The sequence below is a fragment of the Brachypodium distachyon genome, chromosome 4 (genome assembly GCF_000005505.3).
Source record: "Brachypodium distachyon strain Bd21 chromosome 4, Brachypodium_distachyon_v3.0, whole genome shotgun sequence".
NCBI lineage: Eukaryota > Viridiplantae > Streptophyta > Magnoliopsida > Poales > Poaceae > Brachypodium > Brachypodium distachyon.
Window position 1 is genome coordinate 38,950,328 of NC_016134.3, and position 15,663 is coordinate 38,965,990.

At 50.5% G+C, this 15,663-nt stretch overlaps 4 protein-coding genes across 5 annotated transcripts; 2 read left to right on the forward strand and 2 right to left on the reverse strand.

Moving 5' to 3' along the window:
- The first annotated feature begins 3,285 nt into the window (after positions 1 to 3,285).
- Positions 3,286 to 6,700, forward strand: LOC100825036 (mechanosensitive ion channel protein 5). The gene is made up of 4 exons (XM_014902995.2): positions 3,286 to 5,261; positions 5,361 to 5,778; positions 5,874 to 6,076; positions 6,250 to 6,700. The coding sequence occupies exons 1-4, from the start codon at positions 3,286 to 3,288 to the stop codon at positions 6,533 to 6,535; spliced, it is 2,883 nt and encodes a 960-aa protein (XP_014758481.1). The 3' UTR covers positions 6,536 to 6,700.
- Positions 6,209 to 12,210, reverse strand: LOC100842905 (WPP domain-interacting protein 2). Of its 2 annotated transcripts, XM_010239980.3 has the most exons (3): positions 11,010 to 12,210; positions 8,938 to 9,546; positions 6,209 to 6,497 (listed from the first exon to the last, which is right to left on the reverse strand). In XM_010239980.3, the coding sequence occupies exons 1-2, from the start codon at positions 11,974 to 11,976 to the stop codon at positions 8,939 to 8,941; spliced, it is 1,575 nt and encodes a 524-aa protein (XP_010238282.1). In that variant the 5' UTR covers positions 11,977 to 12,210; the 3' UTR covers positions 6,209 to 6,497; position 8,938. The 2 variants fall into 2 exon arrangements, with proteins under 2 accessions (XP_010238282.1, XP_003578303.1); XM_003578255.4 differs by lacking the exon at positions 6,209 to 6,497 and having other exon boundaries at positions 8,781 to 9,546; positions 11,010 to 12,209.
- LOC100842599 (photosystem I reaction center subunit V, chloroplastic) lies at positions 7,931 to 8,630 on the forward strand. The gene has a single exon (XM_010239981.3). It carries the CDS (start codon positions 8,023 to 8,025, stop codon positions 8,452 to 8,454), a length of 432 nt encoding a protein of 143 aa, XP_010238283.2. The 5' UTR covers positions 7,931 to 8,022; the 3' UTR covers positions 8,455 to 8,630.
- Positions 12,211 to 12,948: 738 nt separating the features above from the next.
- LOC100843210 (probable caffeoyl-CoA O-methyltransferase At4g26220) lies at positions 12,949 to 14,623 on the reverse strand. Its single transcript, XM_003578256.3, has 5 exons — positions 14,385 to 14,623; positions 14,210 to 14,289; positions 13,901 to 14,045; positions 13,672 to 13,806; positions 12,949 to 13,572 (listed from the first exon to the last, which is right to left on the reverse strand). The coding sequence occupies exons 1-5, from the start codon at positions 14,475 to 14,477 to the stop codon at positions 13,273 to 13,275; spliced, it is 753 nt and encodes a 250-aa protein (XP_003578304.1). The 5' UTR covers positions 14,478 to 14,623; the 3' UTR covers positions 12,949 to 13,272.
- Between the last annotated feature and the right edge of the window lie 1,040 nt (positions 14,624 to 15,663).

Here is a 15,663-nt window from a genome sequence, read left to right on the forward strand (position 1 = left end):
CATGTAAATGTGTGCTAATGTACTATGACCGTGGCTGAGAAATGCTGAAGGAGCTCTGGCGAGGTGCTGCTTCAGGTCTCGCCTTCCTCGTGGATGCGTGCATGCGGCGGACCAGTTAAGACCGAGCTGCCGAGCAAAGCACCAGTGTAACAGGGCGGACTTCCTCACCGTCCGATCAACCGAATGGTTCAAGAGAAATGAACATACTACTCCTTCCATATTAAACGACGGAATATTACATGTGTCTAGATGCTTTTTGCGTATAGATACATTAATATTTGGACAATTTGAGTTACTTAACGAGACGGATGGAGTAAAAAAACAGTTGTCCACAAACGGGATCACTAACAGAATGGTATTCAAAGTCATGAATGAGCAAAAGCCCTAGTCTTAGGCCACTCCTAATACTAGTCTCTTAGCACGTCATATTAGGCATTTTGTTGACATGACATTTTTTTAATGATGAAACTGTCTCTTATGTTAGCGACCATCTCTTCATGCAAACCAGCACAAAGTAATTAACTTTCTCATAAAAGTATTAAATAATTGCTACTTTAGATACCACCTTAAAAGACAATGCATTGGGGATATGCTTTCGTAGCATTTATTGTGGGTTAAGAGACACCACCTAAGAGACGATCCATTGGGAGTGACCTTACAAGAAAAAGATGTCATCGTTGACGGACCGATAGTAATCCATCGTGGAAGTGTACTAGTAACTGTCACTTTGTCTTGCCCGCACACCACTGACGAGATTAATTTTCGGCCAAAAAGCCCATCAATTTTCCCAGCCTTAGGCATCTCACACGAGGCATAAAACCTAACCGATATCCATCGATCTCTCCATCCTCCTCCCCATAATTCAACAACAGCGTTACCGTGAATGGGTTGGCCATACGCCCTCTCTTTCTCTGATAAATGCCCTTCCTAGAGAGAGTTTGGCATTGAGGTGGACTATGATAATCCGGTTTTCCAACCAGTTTTTGACTATTTTTGTGTTTGAATAACAAACTTCTTCCTATTTTAGTGTGCACTATTCACAGCAGAATATAAAATAAGCGGAGCACAACACAGTTCAGCAATGCCAAACCGGGCAGTTGCTCCGAAAAAATAGATACTTTGCACTTACTAAAATACCCTTAGTTACTTCTTCCATTTTATAAAATGATTTGATGCCATGGTTATGCTTGGTTTAATTAAAATAATCCTCTAAGCTAATGATTTAGGGCATGAAATACCCTTTTTACCCCTCGACCCCGACTAGATCGAAGAAGGAAAGTTAGAATAGTATCACAGACCATGAGTTAGTAGTGAATTACAGAGTTAGTAGTGATTTAGGGCATGGAGATCTCGACTCCGGCGCCGATCCGGCTCATCTCGGACAAGGTATTGAAGAGGTTGAGTGACATGACTGGAGGAGAAGAACATAGGAGAGAAAGCTTCGGGGCAAGAGGATGAAGAGGAGAGGGCACGTGGAAGAGCAAGGACGGAGACAGGTTTTTTTTGCAAAAAATAGTCCACCTTAGCGCTTGACATGTGGGCCGAAATAGCCATGTCGGCAGGAGGGCACGCGTCCGAACTACCATAGGACCTGCGTTGAACCACTTATGAAACAACTAGGACTCAAACATGCATTTTCAAAGAATTATGACTAACTTGGGACCTTTACGACAGAATTAGGACCTTTGATGCATTTTACTCTTTTCAATTTTATCTCTCACTGGCTTGGCGAAATGACCTGAAAATTTAACAGTAAACCTAGAAGATTTCATTTGTCGTGGGTTTAATTTTTCTGAGAAGTTTGAATTTCCAGACATTTTGCCACAAGCACGTGCGGAAGAACGTTCGCTCCCTAACCTTTTGACGCGACGGGTAAAGTTGTCATCCTAAGAGAACTAAAGCTGCCGCCCCACAGAACTCAACGTTCTCTCTCTAGTCTTCTGACGCGACAGGATAAAGATACCACCCGCATAAAACTAAAGTTGCCACACTCACAAACTAACTAAAGTTGGCACTCTACAGAACTAAAGTTTTGTCACCCCACATAACTAAAGTTCTCACCTCACAAAACATGTGGCGTGATCCAGGCACAGTCTTCCCGAACGGATGAGCAGCAGAGCGTTCCTTTCGAGAGACTAAAGAGCGGGTCTCATTATAAATTTCGATGGAGAAATAGGAAATATGTAAAGCGATCGATATGAAGCTCGATCATTCTTTACTTGCAACAATACTAGCTAATTAATTAACTGGTTTAGGTTGCGTTTGGCATTGCGGTGGATTCTCATAATCCTTTTTTTTCACCCGCTTTTCACTATTTTCATGTTTGGCTAACCAATTTTTTTCTACTTTCGTGTGTACGTTCTTACAACAGATTATAAAATAAGTTCAGCGCAATACAGAGGTGCACCGTCCGAGGTGACTCGCGTGCAGCAACAGCGGCTTCTCCCATGAAGAGGTGACTCCAGCATGCACATTTTGGCTATTTCAAATGAAATAATGGCCCGAGGGCAAATATTTGAACAAAAAAAAACTAAATATGACAAATAAATCTTTCTGCGCGCTAGTTGTTCTTTATGCGAGGGTAAAAAGTGCATGTCTTCCTAGTCCCCGCCGACAGGCGAGTGGCTAGCAACAAGCCACACCCACATGCATGTCAGAGATGAGCATATGAGCTACAAGAGGAATGAGGGAAGAAGCCACATCCATCCGATCCGTAGGTGAGGTGAGAAGTGAGTGAGCCAGTGAGACCATGAGACCAAGTCACGCATGAAAAACGCCCCCAAAATAGGCCGGCTCACCACTATGCAGCGGTCTCCACAGTCCCAACTTGATTTCACCGCCGCTGGTCGCGGAGAGCGTTTGTTTCCTCCAGCTTCCGTGTGACCGCCACGTCTTCCGGTGGGTGCATGCATGTTCCTCGACCCGATATATGCAGCCCACAGGAGGCTCCCGGGCTCACATACGTACGTGAACTCTCTAGCTCATCTGTGCCAAATCAGACGCTCCCACCCTTTTCACTCACCGAGATCCCTCCTGAGGTGACTCACACACACACTAGCTTCCTGCCGCCGGCGCATTGAATTGCGTCCTCCTCGCTGTGTCCGGCGAGGCTTGAGTATCCCGCGTACGTGCCCGCTCCGGCCGCCTGCGTGATGCGGTTGCCCGATCGAAGGTGGCCAGAGCACCCGCGTCCTCTTCCGCTCCGGCGCCTCGATCTACACGTACTACGTCGATAACCCCATCGAGCCGAGCGCCTGAGCGCTGATTGCTCTCTCTCCTGGCGCAATGGAGCTTCAGCGGAAGAGCAGCATCAAGTCATATGGCGGGTCCAACAGGTCGTCGCGGTCGGCCTCCTTCGACTTCGACCAGGACCAGGATCGCGAGCGCCGGGAGATCGTCGTCAAGATCGACGACGACGTCCAAGGCGGCGGCGGCGGCTCCGGCTCCTTCTCCCTCCACGCGGCCTCCGCCCAAAACTCCTCTTCCACCTACAGCGCGATCCCCGGATCCGGGTCGGGCGCGTCCAGCGCGCCCGCCTCGCCCAACGGCGCCGACGGCGGCCGCTTCGCCGAGTCCTTCAGCTTCAAGAACCGCCCGCTCTCGTCGCTGGCCACCAGCGCCGAGGAAGGCGAGTGCAGCGACGACGTCGACCCACCCAGCCGCCTCATCGGCAACTTCCTCCGGAAGCAGGCCGCGGCCGGCGGCGAGCTGGCGCTCGACCCGGACCTCGACATGGAAGCAGAGATGCGGCGGCTGTTGCACGTGCCGCCGGGCCACGGAGCCGGTGGAGCCATCTCCCCTTCCCGGGACCTCCGCGTCTCGTTCCAGCAGCAAGACCCCCGCAAGAGCTTCTGCCCCTCGTCCACCACGGCGGGCTCCTCCTCCTCCTCCTCCTCCGTCGGCAATGGCAACAGCCGGACGAACAAGGCCGCTAAAAGTAACGCGGGAGTCGACACGGCCGAGGTGATCCGCTGCACGTCGGCGTCCACGGGGGCCGCGGCCGGCCTGCTCCCGCGTAGCAAGACGCGCTCCAGGCTAATGGACCCCCCGCCGCCGCCGCCGAACGGCACTGAAGGCGATCAGCGGAACGAGCGCAAGTCCTTCGTCGTGCAGGGCCCGCCAAAGTCCGGGCAGCTTCGGTCTGGTCTTATCGGCAGATCGGGCTTTCTCGGCAAGACAGGCGGTGGCGGCGGCGGCGGCTTCGAGGGCGGCGGCGGCGAGGAGGACGACGACCCTTTCGTGGACGAGGGGCTCACGGCCGACTTCAAGCGCGAGACGGTGGACTGCCTCATCATCCTGGAATGGGTTGGGCTTGTGGTGATCGTGATCTCGCTGGTGTGCAGCGTCACCATCCCGACCCTGGCCAGGAAAAAGTTCTCGGGTCTCCACCTGTGGAAGTGGGAGGTCCTGGTGTGCGTGCTCATCTGCGGCCGGCTCGTCTCCGGCTGGATCATCCGCATGGCCGTCTTCTTCGTGGAGCGCAACTTCCTGCTCCGGAAGAAGGTGCTCTACTTCGTCTACGGCGTGCGGCGCGCCGTGCGCAACGTGCTGTGGCTCGGCGTGGCCCTCGTGGCCTGGCACCTGCTCTTCGACAAGGACGACGCCAAGGAGGAGGAGCGGGAGACGCACACGCTGGTGCTGCCCTACGTGACCAAGGTGCTGTGCTGCCTGCTGGTGGCCACCGTGATCCGGCTCGTCAAGACGCTGCTGCTCAAGGTGCTCGCCTCCTCCTTCCACGTCTCCACCTTCTTCGACCGGATCCAGGACGCGCTCTTCAACCAGTACGTCATCGAGACGCTCTCCGGCCCGCCCTTGGTCGACGAGAGCCGCATGCTCGCGGAGGTGGAGCGGCTGCAGAGCGCCGGCGCCTCCATCCCGACCGAGCTCCAGGCCGCGGCCATGCCCAGCAAGCCCGCGCCTGCTGCTCCCGTGCCCAAGAGCGCGCGGCTCACGGCGGCCACGTCTCGGCGAGGGATCAGCAAGCCGCAGCAGCTGCAGAGGCAGAAAACCGAGCGCCATAATTTCGACGACGGAGGGATCAACATTGACCAGCTTCACAGGCTCAGCCAGAAGAACGTCTCCGCGTGGAGCATGAAGAGGCTGATGAAGATTGTCCGGTACGGAGCGCTCACCACCATGGACGAGCAGATCAAGCACGCCACGTGCCAGGAGGACGAGCTGGCCACGCAGATCCACAGCGAGTACGAGGCCAAGGTCGCTGCCAAGAGGATTTTCCACAACGTCGCCAAACCTGGATCCAAGTCAGTAGTACTATCTACCACTACGGTTTTAAGTTGAAATTTCCAAGAATTAAATCCTCGTTTCCTGACCGGATTCTGAATGATGTTGCGTTGCTGCAGGCACATATACCTGTCGGATCTGATGCGTTTCATGAGGCAGGAGGAGGCTATGAAAGCGATGGACCTCTTCGAAGGGGCGCAGGAGCACAACAGGGTGAGCAAGAGGTCGCTCAAGAACTGGGTGGTGAACGCCTTCAGGGAGCGCAAGGCGCTGGCCCTCACGCTCAACGACACCAAGACGGCTGTGAACAAGCTCCACCAGATGGCCAACGTCGTGGTGGCGCTCATCGTCTTCGCGCTCTGGCTCCTCATCCTGGGGATCGCCACCACGCGCTTCTTCGTCTTCCTCAGCTCGCAGCTCCTCGTCGCCGTCTTCATGTTCGGCAACACGCTCAAGACCATCTTCGAGGCCATCGTCTTCCTCTTCGTCATGCACCCGTTCGACGTCGGCGACCGCTGCGAGGTCGATGGGATGCAGGTTAAAATGCTTCCTGTTGTTGATTCCCAACAAAGGGTCGCTAGCTTCGCCTCCCTACACTAACTGACGTGGCTCCAGATCGTTGGGAATTTCAGGTGGTCGTTGAGGAGATGAACATCATGACCACCATCTTCCTGCGGTACGACAACCTCAAGGTTTACTACCCCAACAGCAAGCTCGCCACGTTACCCATAATGAACTACTACAGGAGCCCCGACATGGGAGATGCCGTCGATTTCTCTGTTCATGTCGCCACACCGGTGGAGAAACTGGCTCTCATGAAGGAAAGACTAATGCAGTAAGTATTGTTGCTCTTGCCTCAGTTTCATTTTATTCTTGCCCGAATTACCTCTGTCATGAGCAATCTCGTCAAGTCATTACATCAATCTTTGACACTTTGATGGTGCTATTTTAGCTTTGACATTATGACTGTGTTAAATCAATCATATCCATTCTCATATCAAATTTCAGCTACCTTGACAACAAGAAGGAACACTGGTACCCTGGCTCCATGGTCGTGCTCCGCGACATCGACGATACAAACAGGCTGAAAATATCTATATGGTGCCGCCACACGATCAACTTCCAGGACATGGGGATGAGGTTTGAAAGAAGGGAGCTCATTCTCCACGAGATGATGAAGATCTTGAGAGACCTTGACATCGAATACCGGATGCTCCCGCTCGACATAAATGTTCGCAACGCGCCTCCTATCCATTCTGCAAGGATGCCGACGACATGGACACCACATTTTTGAAATTAGTTGATATTGTGGACCGAAGTTGCAATGTACTCCTTTTGTTCCAAATAGTACATGACATTTTAGATATGGGCATAGTTGTCAAGACGCAGCTGACTGTTATTTTAGCACAAACTTGTTAGTTTATTTTTAAATAGCAATAAAATACTTTTGTGACTTAAATTGTCTTCTTATATATCAACAACCGAAGTTAGAGAAAGAGACAAATTCCAACTTTGTTAACCACTACTTTCACTTTTGCAACGTAATTTATCCCATTCGGTGGAATTTCTACAAACATACTTCATTTAAGTAAACTTGTGACACAGATTATTTCATCTAGTGTTTTCCCCCCATTTTTATGATCGGTCAAGCCCACTAGTCAGGCACTCCGGCCTATTTGGCATGCCACACCAGCTCCGGCGACCTGGAAGTAAACGGTATAGTTTTACATGCCGTTCGAAATTTCAGTCGACATAATACCAAATACTTAAGGGTGCATGACAGTGACCACCAACATACTAGAGACGGAATATGTACACAGTGGTAGACGATGACCACATGGTCGCATTATCCAGGCCGGAGACCTTCAATTACCCTGCCAAAGTTGAAGATCCGTGGATCCCAGGTGTTAAAACTTGGAATGCTGATCTCATTACTAACCTCTTCATTAACCTCTTTAGCTCTGACACAACTAACATCATTTTGAACATTCCTATCATTCAAGCCTTAGGTGAAGATGTTCGCTGTTGGAAACATACACCCTCTGGTCTATGTTCTTCCAATATTGCATATAGACTTTGCTTCCAGAATCTTCCATCCATCCCTAGGGAAGGTTCAGTTGCTAGCTCTTCTCAGGAACTTATTCTGCTTAAGGCCATCTAGGCTAACAAGTTCATAAGTAGCTCAACCAGCAGGCCGGCCTGCTGGTGTGTGCTTGGTTGGAACTTGAAAGGAGGAAGTTGACCGGAAAGGTTGATGTGTGGGTCGAGATTGGGAGGGCGCGTGGGGGTGTTGCGGCTCGAGCTCGGTGGCAATACCTCCAATTTGCAGAGTGGAATCCAGAAAATTTGGGCTCCGCAAAAATGAGGTAGCACCCGCTGTGCTTCACGGATTCAGCTCCGTGGTGCTGCAGCTTTCGGCTCTCTGCTCCGGCTGCTCTGGTTTCGGGTTTAGGAGCCGGGGCTCCAGGTTTCATAGTCCAGCCAAGTAACTTTCCAGGGGCACGCCAGTGACACGACACACTGCCGGGAGAAACAGCTATGGCTTAGATACCTTATCCAGCACCCTCCAATGGCCACACGCCATGGGCACACCACGAAATCCCACTCCCCTCCACCACTAACCTCGCATTCCCGCGCCCCCACCATATCTCCCACGTCACCAACCCCCTATATACCCACAGAATCCATTACCAAACAACCCGTAGCTACCGAGATCAAAGAACTCGCAGGATATCGATTCCTCAGCAGCCCGGCGCGCTCCCTCCAACGAAGGATATAGCCATGGCTACCTCGACCGCCGCCGTGCTGTCCCCGCCGTCTGTGGCCGGGCTCCGCCTGGCGCCGTCGCCCCGCGCGGCGGTCTCGTTCCGGGCGGCCCCGGCCACGGCGAGGCGGTCCGTGGCGGCGCGGGCGGCGCTGGAGCCGTCGGTGGTGATCAGCCTCAGCACGGGGCTGTCGCTCTTCCTGGGCCGCTTCGTCTTCTTCAACTTCCAGCGGGAGAACGTGGCGAAGCAGGTCCCCGCGCAGAACGGCAAGACGCACTTCGAGGCCGGCGACCAGCGCGCCAAGGAGTTCGCCGGCATCCTCAAGTCCAACGACCCCGTCGGCTTCAACATCGTCGACGTCCTCGCATGGGGATCCATCGGCCACATCGTCGCCTACTACATCCTCGCCACCACCAGCAATGGATACGACCCCAGCTTCTTCGGCTGATCATATACCTCTCTCTCCTGCCCGGAGGAGTTTGTTGTAATCTGTGCATGTTTGGTTCTACGTGATGATCAGTGGTGTCATGTATGTGAGATGGTCAAAGATTAATTGATCCGGACAAGTAGTGCAAGCGCGTCTGTATATTATTGCCACATGAATTTTATTTTTCTCTTTCTCCATGTCAATCTTTTGTTAGAGTATTCAGTATGTGTGCCCCAGATAAATTCCACTACTTCATGACTTGCAAAAAATACTCACAACAGCAGAGAAGATGATGACAGCACAATATTTCCAGAATACAGAGAAGTAAGTAACATGCAGCTTTGTAATTAAGTACACAGTAAAGTGATGATGAGATTACTAGCAAAATCTCGGTTGATGTTACAAACTGAAAATTGTAAGGCCATCAATGCCTAATTGATTACAAGAAATAACTTTTCAAGAATGTGTACACAAAGGCTCATATGCAGAGAGAAATTTTCTAACCTCAAGTGGGTATAAACTCAGGAGGAGAGGGAAAGACCCGCGCGAGGAAGGTCCCTACTGCGATGCACAGCAGCACTAGCTGAATGGCACAAAAAAGTGAAGCTCTAGTTGCTCTGGCCTGCAGCTTGACGACTTCTGAAGTGCTCGAAAGCTCTTTGCATTGTGATTCTAGCTTCTCCACCATCGCCTCCAGTGTCATCGCTCTACTCTCGGTGTGCCGTAGCTTGACTTCCAACTGTTTATGATCCTCCGACAGAGATTTCTGTGCCTCGCACAGAGAAACCTTATCTTCGGTCTGGGGTTGCCAAGCTTCTGAAGCTCTTTTCATAATGAAGCACTGAATCTCTGCTTCCATCTTCTCCATGAGTAGTTGATCAACTTCAGATTGCAGAAGCATGGCTTCCATTGGTTGTGTCTGGTTGAGTGCATCAAGTTTCTCACTGATGAGTAATGAAGTTTCTTCCAGTTTGGACTCAAGGAGCTTCAACTTTTCACCTAGTTCTTCTGAAAATTCTTCACCATTGGGTGAACTACTCCATTCATTTCCATTGTAGTTGGTTGTGGAATTTTCAATGTCATCTTTTCCGATTTCCAAAAACTTTTGGATCTCTGCAGAATTATGTAGAAGCAAATAGTTATTGTAAAAACGTTTTGACTAGGGCAAAGGAAGATTCATCTATTCAACAAAATAGTTTGGCCTGCAATGATATGCCAACAGATCAGTCACAAATTTATAACAGGAAATGGACTATGGCAACTTCTCAGAACATGCATGCCTAGCATATGGTCTTTACTGTTTATGCTGTACTATATAGTGGCTTCTACAGAAACTACTTGGAAAAACGCTTGCCCTTGCAGAGCGCGGAGTAAAAAAAAATCTTCTTAAAACTAGGAGATGAAGCAGGCCACTTATTCTGACATGAAAATATTTTTAAAAACTGAATACCACAGCCCATATAATTACATAAATTAGAGTAAATTATTACTATAAGAGTGAAGTATTTTGTCACAAAATGGACAGGTCAACTATTGCAGTAATTGATTGCCACGGCATTGAATTAAGAGAATAATCAACTCACCAAGTCACCACTTAACTGTTTGTAGTCTATAATTTGTCAAACATGCAAAATATAAAATCATATTAGCTGTCTTTCCTTTCCAAACAAGCATGCTATGACTTTTAAGGTTTGAACACCTCATCTTACAACTACTCCCTCCGATCCACAGTAAGTGTCGGGGATTTAGTACAATGTTTGTACAATTTCATACTAAATCTCCGACACTTATTATGGATCGGAGGGAGTAAAATGGAATAAAATGTCAACGAAGAGCATTTTGGCAGGATGTCCTCACACAATGTGAACCAAGTCCCACACCAGATTTGCCAATTTTATCCATGAGAGCAAGCTCATTCAAAAGTGGACACACATGTCCTCTGCTGTAGCCCATTGTAACGGTGGAAGTTTACATTCCCTCTTCCTCCACCATTCAAGTCTATTGATGCCATAGCTGACAATTCCACATTGATAACTATCATAGATGTGTCCACGCTTAATTTATATGGAAGTTCCTCATTTCCACTAATACTAAATCTCCGACACTTATTATGGGTTTTGTCACTACTCAATATCAGAGACCAAGTTCGACATGTTGATGAACATTGGTTACTAAATCATCAACTTCTCTTGCATCATATCTCTCTGGGCACTCAGATTTCCCCCCTCAACAAGGTTTAACAAATTTTCAACTGCAAGTTCCAGATGATAGAATTATGCATTCAGATTTACCCGTTCGACAAGGCTTACCAATCTAGCTAATTAAGCTGTCTGCTTTAGGGAACTGAATGGATTAATCTCAAAATCTAATGGCTGAACGAACAGGATTAGTAGTATTCTAGAGATTCCAAGTACACCCTCAGGGTTAAGCTAGTAAGTAGCAAATGTGAAATGCTGACTTCCATGTCAAATAGCCCAATCAAATGAACAAACTTGGAGTACTGATTCATCCATGTATCAAGCTAAAGTGAAGGGGATTTATTTGCCAGGATAAAATAAAGGGGAATTTGGTAATACCATTCTCAAGTGCTTCTTGTGCCGACTGAAGCATCCCAATTGATTCGGTGTAAGGATCGAGACCTGAATGGATCCCTCCATTCTCACCCTCGCCAATGCTCGACTCATGAAAGATATGATTATTGACATATGAATCACCGTTCCCAATTCCCATTCTCCCTACTACACTCCCATTCTCATATAACCCTCCTGCTCCAGACAGCAAGGGCTCACTTGGACGTTCCTCGTCACTGTGCTCTCCATCAGTGTGCAGAAACTTGTGAACGCCATTGCTACCGATGCCAGCACTTGATTTTCGTGCGTGAGTAGCGTTGGAGCTGCGGAGGTCAGACTCAACACTCGAGCGCGAGTTCTCCGCTTCCACCGTGGAGGAGGCTGTAGAGGCAGCGCGCGCACTAGCGCCGCGCGCGCGTGCACTACGGAGATTTTTGCCATGATGAACAGTGGCGCCGGGGGCGCGGGATCGCGCCCTGTCGCGTTCGCGGCCGAAGCCGCCGAGCATGAAGTCGTGGCGCGGGAGCGCGGTGGAGGACTTGCTGGTTCGGTCGTCGCTGTTGTCCGAGTCGGCCCCGCCCGCGCCCACCGAGAATCCGGCGGACGCGATCAGGAGGCCGAGATCTGGGTCCAGCTTAGTCGGGGCTGGCGACGGCGGCGCCTCCGGCGGCACGAAGCTGGACTCCACCGACGCTGCTGGGCTCTCCTCCGCGGCTGCCGCGTCTTGCTTCCCCTTAGGCGCGTCGGCGGCGACGGGGAGACGGCGCTTGTGGAGCTGCGACGAGTCCTCGTCAGCGCCGCCGCCGCCGCCGGAAGCAACAGGGCAGGCTGGGGAGCTTTCGTCGTCGTGGTGCTCGCGGCGGATACGGCGCCACCGGCGGAGACCACGGCCTTTGGCGACCAGATGGCTTGGCGGGGAAGCCGGCGGCGGCGAATCCCCGACAGAGTTTCTGCTGTTGGCGCCGGAATCCATGCCGGTCGACGCAATTGGCGTCAACCGCGGCGGCTTTAGGAGCTGGATGGGATCACGGAACAGCTGACAGGGAAACGCGAGACACGAGCTCGTGGGATTGGTAAGGGCGCATGGCAGGGCTATGGGGATCGGGAATTCTCGGATTCGATCTTGGAGATCCAAGGAGTGAAAGTCTGGGAGAAAAGGGAAGCAGAGTAAACAAACCGGAAAATAGAGTTTTCCTCCACCTCTTATCGAGTTATTTATCGTTATGGTCGTTCATGCAGCAAGTTCTATGATTGCTGTCTTCTGTAGGCCAACATTAATTAGCCATTCTCTCTCGCAAAATCAGTTAAAATTTATGGCCTATGGAATAGAAGACAAAAATTACGCAATTACGGAGTAGTTAACAATTTTTAACATATTATTTTAGACTCCAAGAGTTGTGATTTGTGAACACATATTCTCCAATTACATGGAACATTTGAAATGTTTTTTTTAACTCTCTCGTGTTCCCCTTTTCCGCTCCTCTCTCTCCTCCCATGTCGTGTTTTATCCACCGCCAGCCACTCTACCATGCTTGCCCTCATACAAATCTCTCGAAGCCATGATCGACTTGGAATTCCAGTTGCATCATTGCATCAAATTCTAACTTCAGTTGCCACTATGTTTTTCGTTCGTTCTTATTTTTGTACTATGTTTTTACAAAGGCCATGTTTGTACTACTCTTGACCATATTATTATGTTTCCTTTTTATTTTTGTCGATATTTATAAATTTTCCCTTCTTGCTGTCGACAGCATAGTCTTCCTTCATGGAAAAGGCCGTCTTCATCTTTCTCGCTACCGCTAATCAATATAGCGCTGAGTTTTCTACTTTTTATCTAGTTCATGGGTTATTGTTTTTCTCTATTCCCCTTCCTCTGTTCGCTGGCTGAAATCAAGAGCGATGGTGTCAGTGGTAGCAACATAACAAAGGAGTCACACAATTCACAAGAAAAATCAATAGTTCACAATTGTTAGTTGTAACACTGTGGTAGCAGAGTACACAGTATAGGCCGATATCGTGGTTGGACAATCTGTCGTTATCGGCTTATCGCGATCATGTCGACTGTAAATTATATCAGCATCCAGCATGGGGGCATCAATCATCGTCACAGTTCACAGCGGTGAATGCAAAGACGAGAATGCACAGCCCGTAGGCTACGACACTTTAAATTAACAACACGGACAAACATAAACACATTGTTAATTAGTACCCATCATCCACGGCTCATCTCAACAGCATTGCAACCCAGAACCCACGGTGTGTCTGGCCATCAGGCGACGCGGCGGCACAGCATGATCCCGTCGGAGATGGCGAGCTGGCAAACCTGCACGCGGCGGTCGCCGGCGAGCGCGGCGTTGAACTCCCTGGCGATCCCCGCGAGCTCCCGGTCCCGCTCCGAGAGCTCCGCCGCCGCCTCGTCGGTGGCGGCCACAGAGCCGCCCCACAGCGTGTTGTCGTAGGCGATGAGGCCCCCGACCCTGACCAGCCGCAGCAGCCGCTCGTGGTAGTTGCCGAAGTTGGCCTTGTCCGCGTCCACGAACGCGAAGTCGAACTTGCCCGTGCTGCCGTCCTGCCCAAAGTCAATGACCGACGCCGTGGCGGGCGGCCGTGGGTTATGTCACCATCATCTCGATCTCGGACGAGTCAGAGCCTCGGAGGGGATGGATACCTCGGCTACCAGTTGATCAAGCACTTGCAGCGCCAGCCCCACGCGGAAGTCGATCTTATGCGCCATGCCGGCCTTGTGAATCACCGGCGATCCTATCTCGTCGTAACTCTCGCGGCTAACGTCGATGGCCACTACCTGTACAGGGATCACCGTCACCGAGATCAGATCAGGCAAAAACAAACTTAGCGCGCGCGTGCACCAAGAGGCCGAACGCAGGGTAGAAATTAACCTTGCCATCATGGGGGAGGGCGAGGGCGGTGGCGAGCAGCGAGTACCCGGTGAACACGCCGACCTCGATGGTGTTCCTGGCGCCGAGCATCTCGATCAGAAGCCCGAACAGCTGCACCTGGTCCGGCGCCGCCGCCATGCGGGCCCTGCACGCGCGTCTCGCCAGTTCGGCCGGGGCAAACAGTCAAACACCAGCCGTGCATCAACCCGGTCGGGTCGAGCAAGGACAACAAAAAGAATTCCGCCGCTGGGCACTGGAGCGAGCACTACTAATCCTAGGAATTGAATTGGAATAGGATCCGATCCTTACCCGGGGTAACTCGCGGTGGCGAGGCGCAGCTCGCGAAGGCCGTCGGGCTCGCGCGGGAACACCGTCGACTCCAGTATATACTACTCCAGCAGAGGAAAACGTTGGGGATCAACAGTCCTTTTGAAGCGATCGAAGAAGGCTTGGTTTTGGTGCGGTTTTTAGATGGTTGGATTACCTGGTAGAGTTGCTCGCTTTTGAGGAGGGTCTTGCTGTGGACGCTGCTTCCGGCGGCCGCTTTCTTGCCTTCTCCAGCGCCGGTGGCGGCCATTGTCGGATGGTTTTGGTTTTGCCGGCCGGTTATGGTCCTGGGGGATACGCGTTGCTTCTTTGTACAGACCGTATCGCCGGCCAATACGGAGTATATGAATCAAGATACGCAAAATAAATAAACTGGGAGAAGCCACGTTGTGGCGTTGTGCGCGTGACTCTCGCCGCGATGCCGCCAGGAAACAGTGGACGCAGCGGACAGTGCCCATTTTGTTGGTCGGCGTGCCGATAGATGCGAGCTAGCGCAGAAACAAACGTTCAGAAAGGAAGCATCGATTTATTTATTTATTTTTAGCGAAAGGAAGCATCGATTGGACGAACTTTCTTTAGGATTGACCAAACCTCTGTCTGCTAGGCCCAACATAGTCCCGAAGAGGCTTTGGAGAGGCCCAATAGGTGAAATTTTGGGCTTCTTTTGCAAGTAGAATTTTGGGCTTTTGACGCGAGTCGGCTAGAACGTTATGCGCGCTTTTCTTTCTCACCGAGTCGGCCCGCATGAGTCTGTTGCTTTACGCATACGACATGGTTGGCGCGACAATGCAGAAAAAATCACACATGCACATATATTTTTCTCATGGCTTGTAAAAAACATGCAGAAAAAACACTGCAACATCTTAGACACGTCTATGAAGCAGGCTTTTGTGCGCATGGAACAATTTACCATTTGTTACGAGAAAATTGTATGAGTTGTGTATCCCGTGCACGTACCCGCTAGGTATAAGATTTTTTCCGTTTACATACTCATGGATAAATTGATCCACCGTATCTTAACGAGGTTTTTACCCGCCGGGTACACGAGTAATGGGTACCCATTGTCATCTGGATTCAAGAGTTCAGGTCCATTGTTGTACCCTCGAGCTTGGCCGAGTTCCTCAACTCATCACCAGTTCACCATGGCGAGTTGTCATGGTCTGCCCACCCCGAGCCGAAGAGATGGAACAATGTTGAAATATATTAAGCACTATTCCCTAGCAGTTCAGACTTTTGGTTGAAATTGGTGAGTTGCATCAATTCAATATGGTATCAAAATCAAGAGGTCTCAAGTTCAAACCTCGACTAACTCACTGTTAACTAAAATAGTTGCGGTGTTGAAATATATCACCCACCCTTTCCTACCAGTTCGAACTTTTGCTTGATTTTTAAGAAAAAATGTCTTAAATTTCAGTTGACGCACTAGACCTATTGGA

Excerpts from the sequence above, each read along its gene's own strand:
- LOC100842599 (XM_010239981.3), top strand. The coding sequence starts at position 8,023 with ATGGCTACCTCGACCGCCGCCGTGCTGTCCCCGCCGTCTGTGGCCGGG.
- LOC100825036 (XM_014902995.2), top strand. The coding sequence starts at position 3,286 with ATGGAGCTTCAGCGGAAGAGCAGCATCAAGTCATATGGCGGGTCCAAC. Across the intron at positions 5,262-5,360 it reads GTCGCCAAACCTGGATCCAA|GCACATATACCTGTCGGATC; the intron begins GTCAGTAGTACT and ends GCGTTGCTGCAG. Across the intron at positions 6,077-6,249 it reads ATGAAGGAAAGACTAATGCA|CTACCTTGACAACAAGAAGG; the intron begins GTAAGTATTGTT and ends ATCAAATTTCAG.
- LOC100842905 (XM_010239980.3), bottom strand. The coding sequence starts at position 11,976 with ATGGATTCCGGCGCCAACAGCAGAAACTCTGTCGGGGATTCGCCGCCG. Across the intron at positions 9,547-11,009 it reads ACAAGAAGCACTTGAGAATG|AGATCCAAAAGTTTTTGGAA; the intron begins GTATTACCAAAT and ends ATAATTCTGCAG.
- LOC100843210 (XM_003578256.3), bottom strand. The coding sequence starts at position 14,477 with ATGGCCGCCACCGGCGCTGGAGAAGGCAAGAAAGCGGCCGCCGGAAGC. Across the intron at positions 14,290-14,384 it reads AAAGCGAGCAACTCTACCAG|TATATACTGGAGTCGACGGT; the intron begins GTAATCCAACCA and ends CTGCTGGAGTAG. Across the intron at positions 13,573-13,671 it reads TTGATCAACTGGTAGCCGAG|GACGGCAGCACGGGCAAGTT; the intron begins GTATCCATCCCC and ends GACTTTGGGCAG.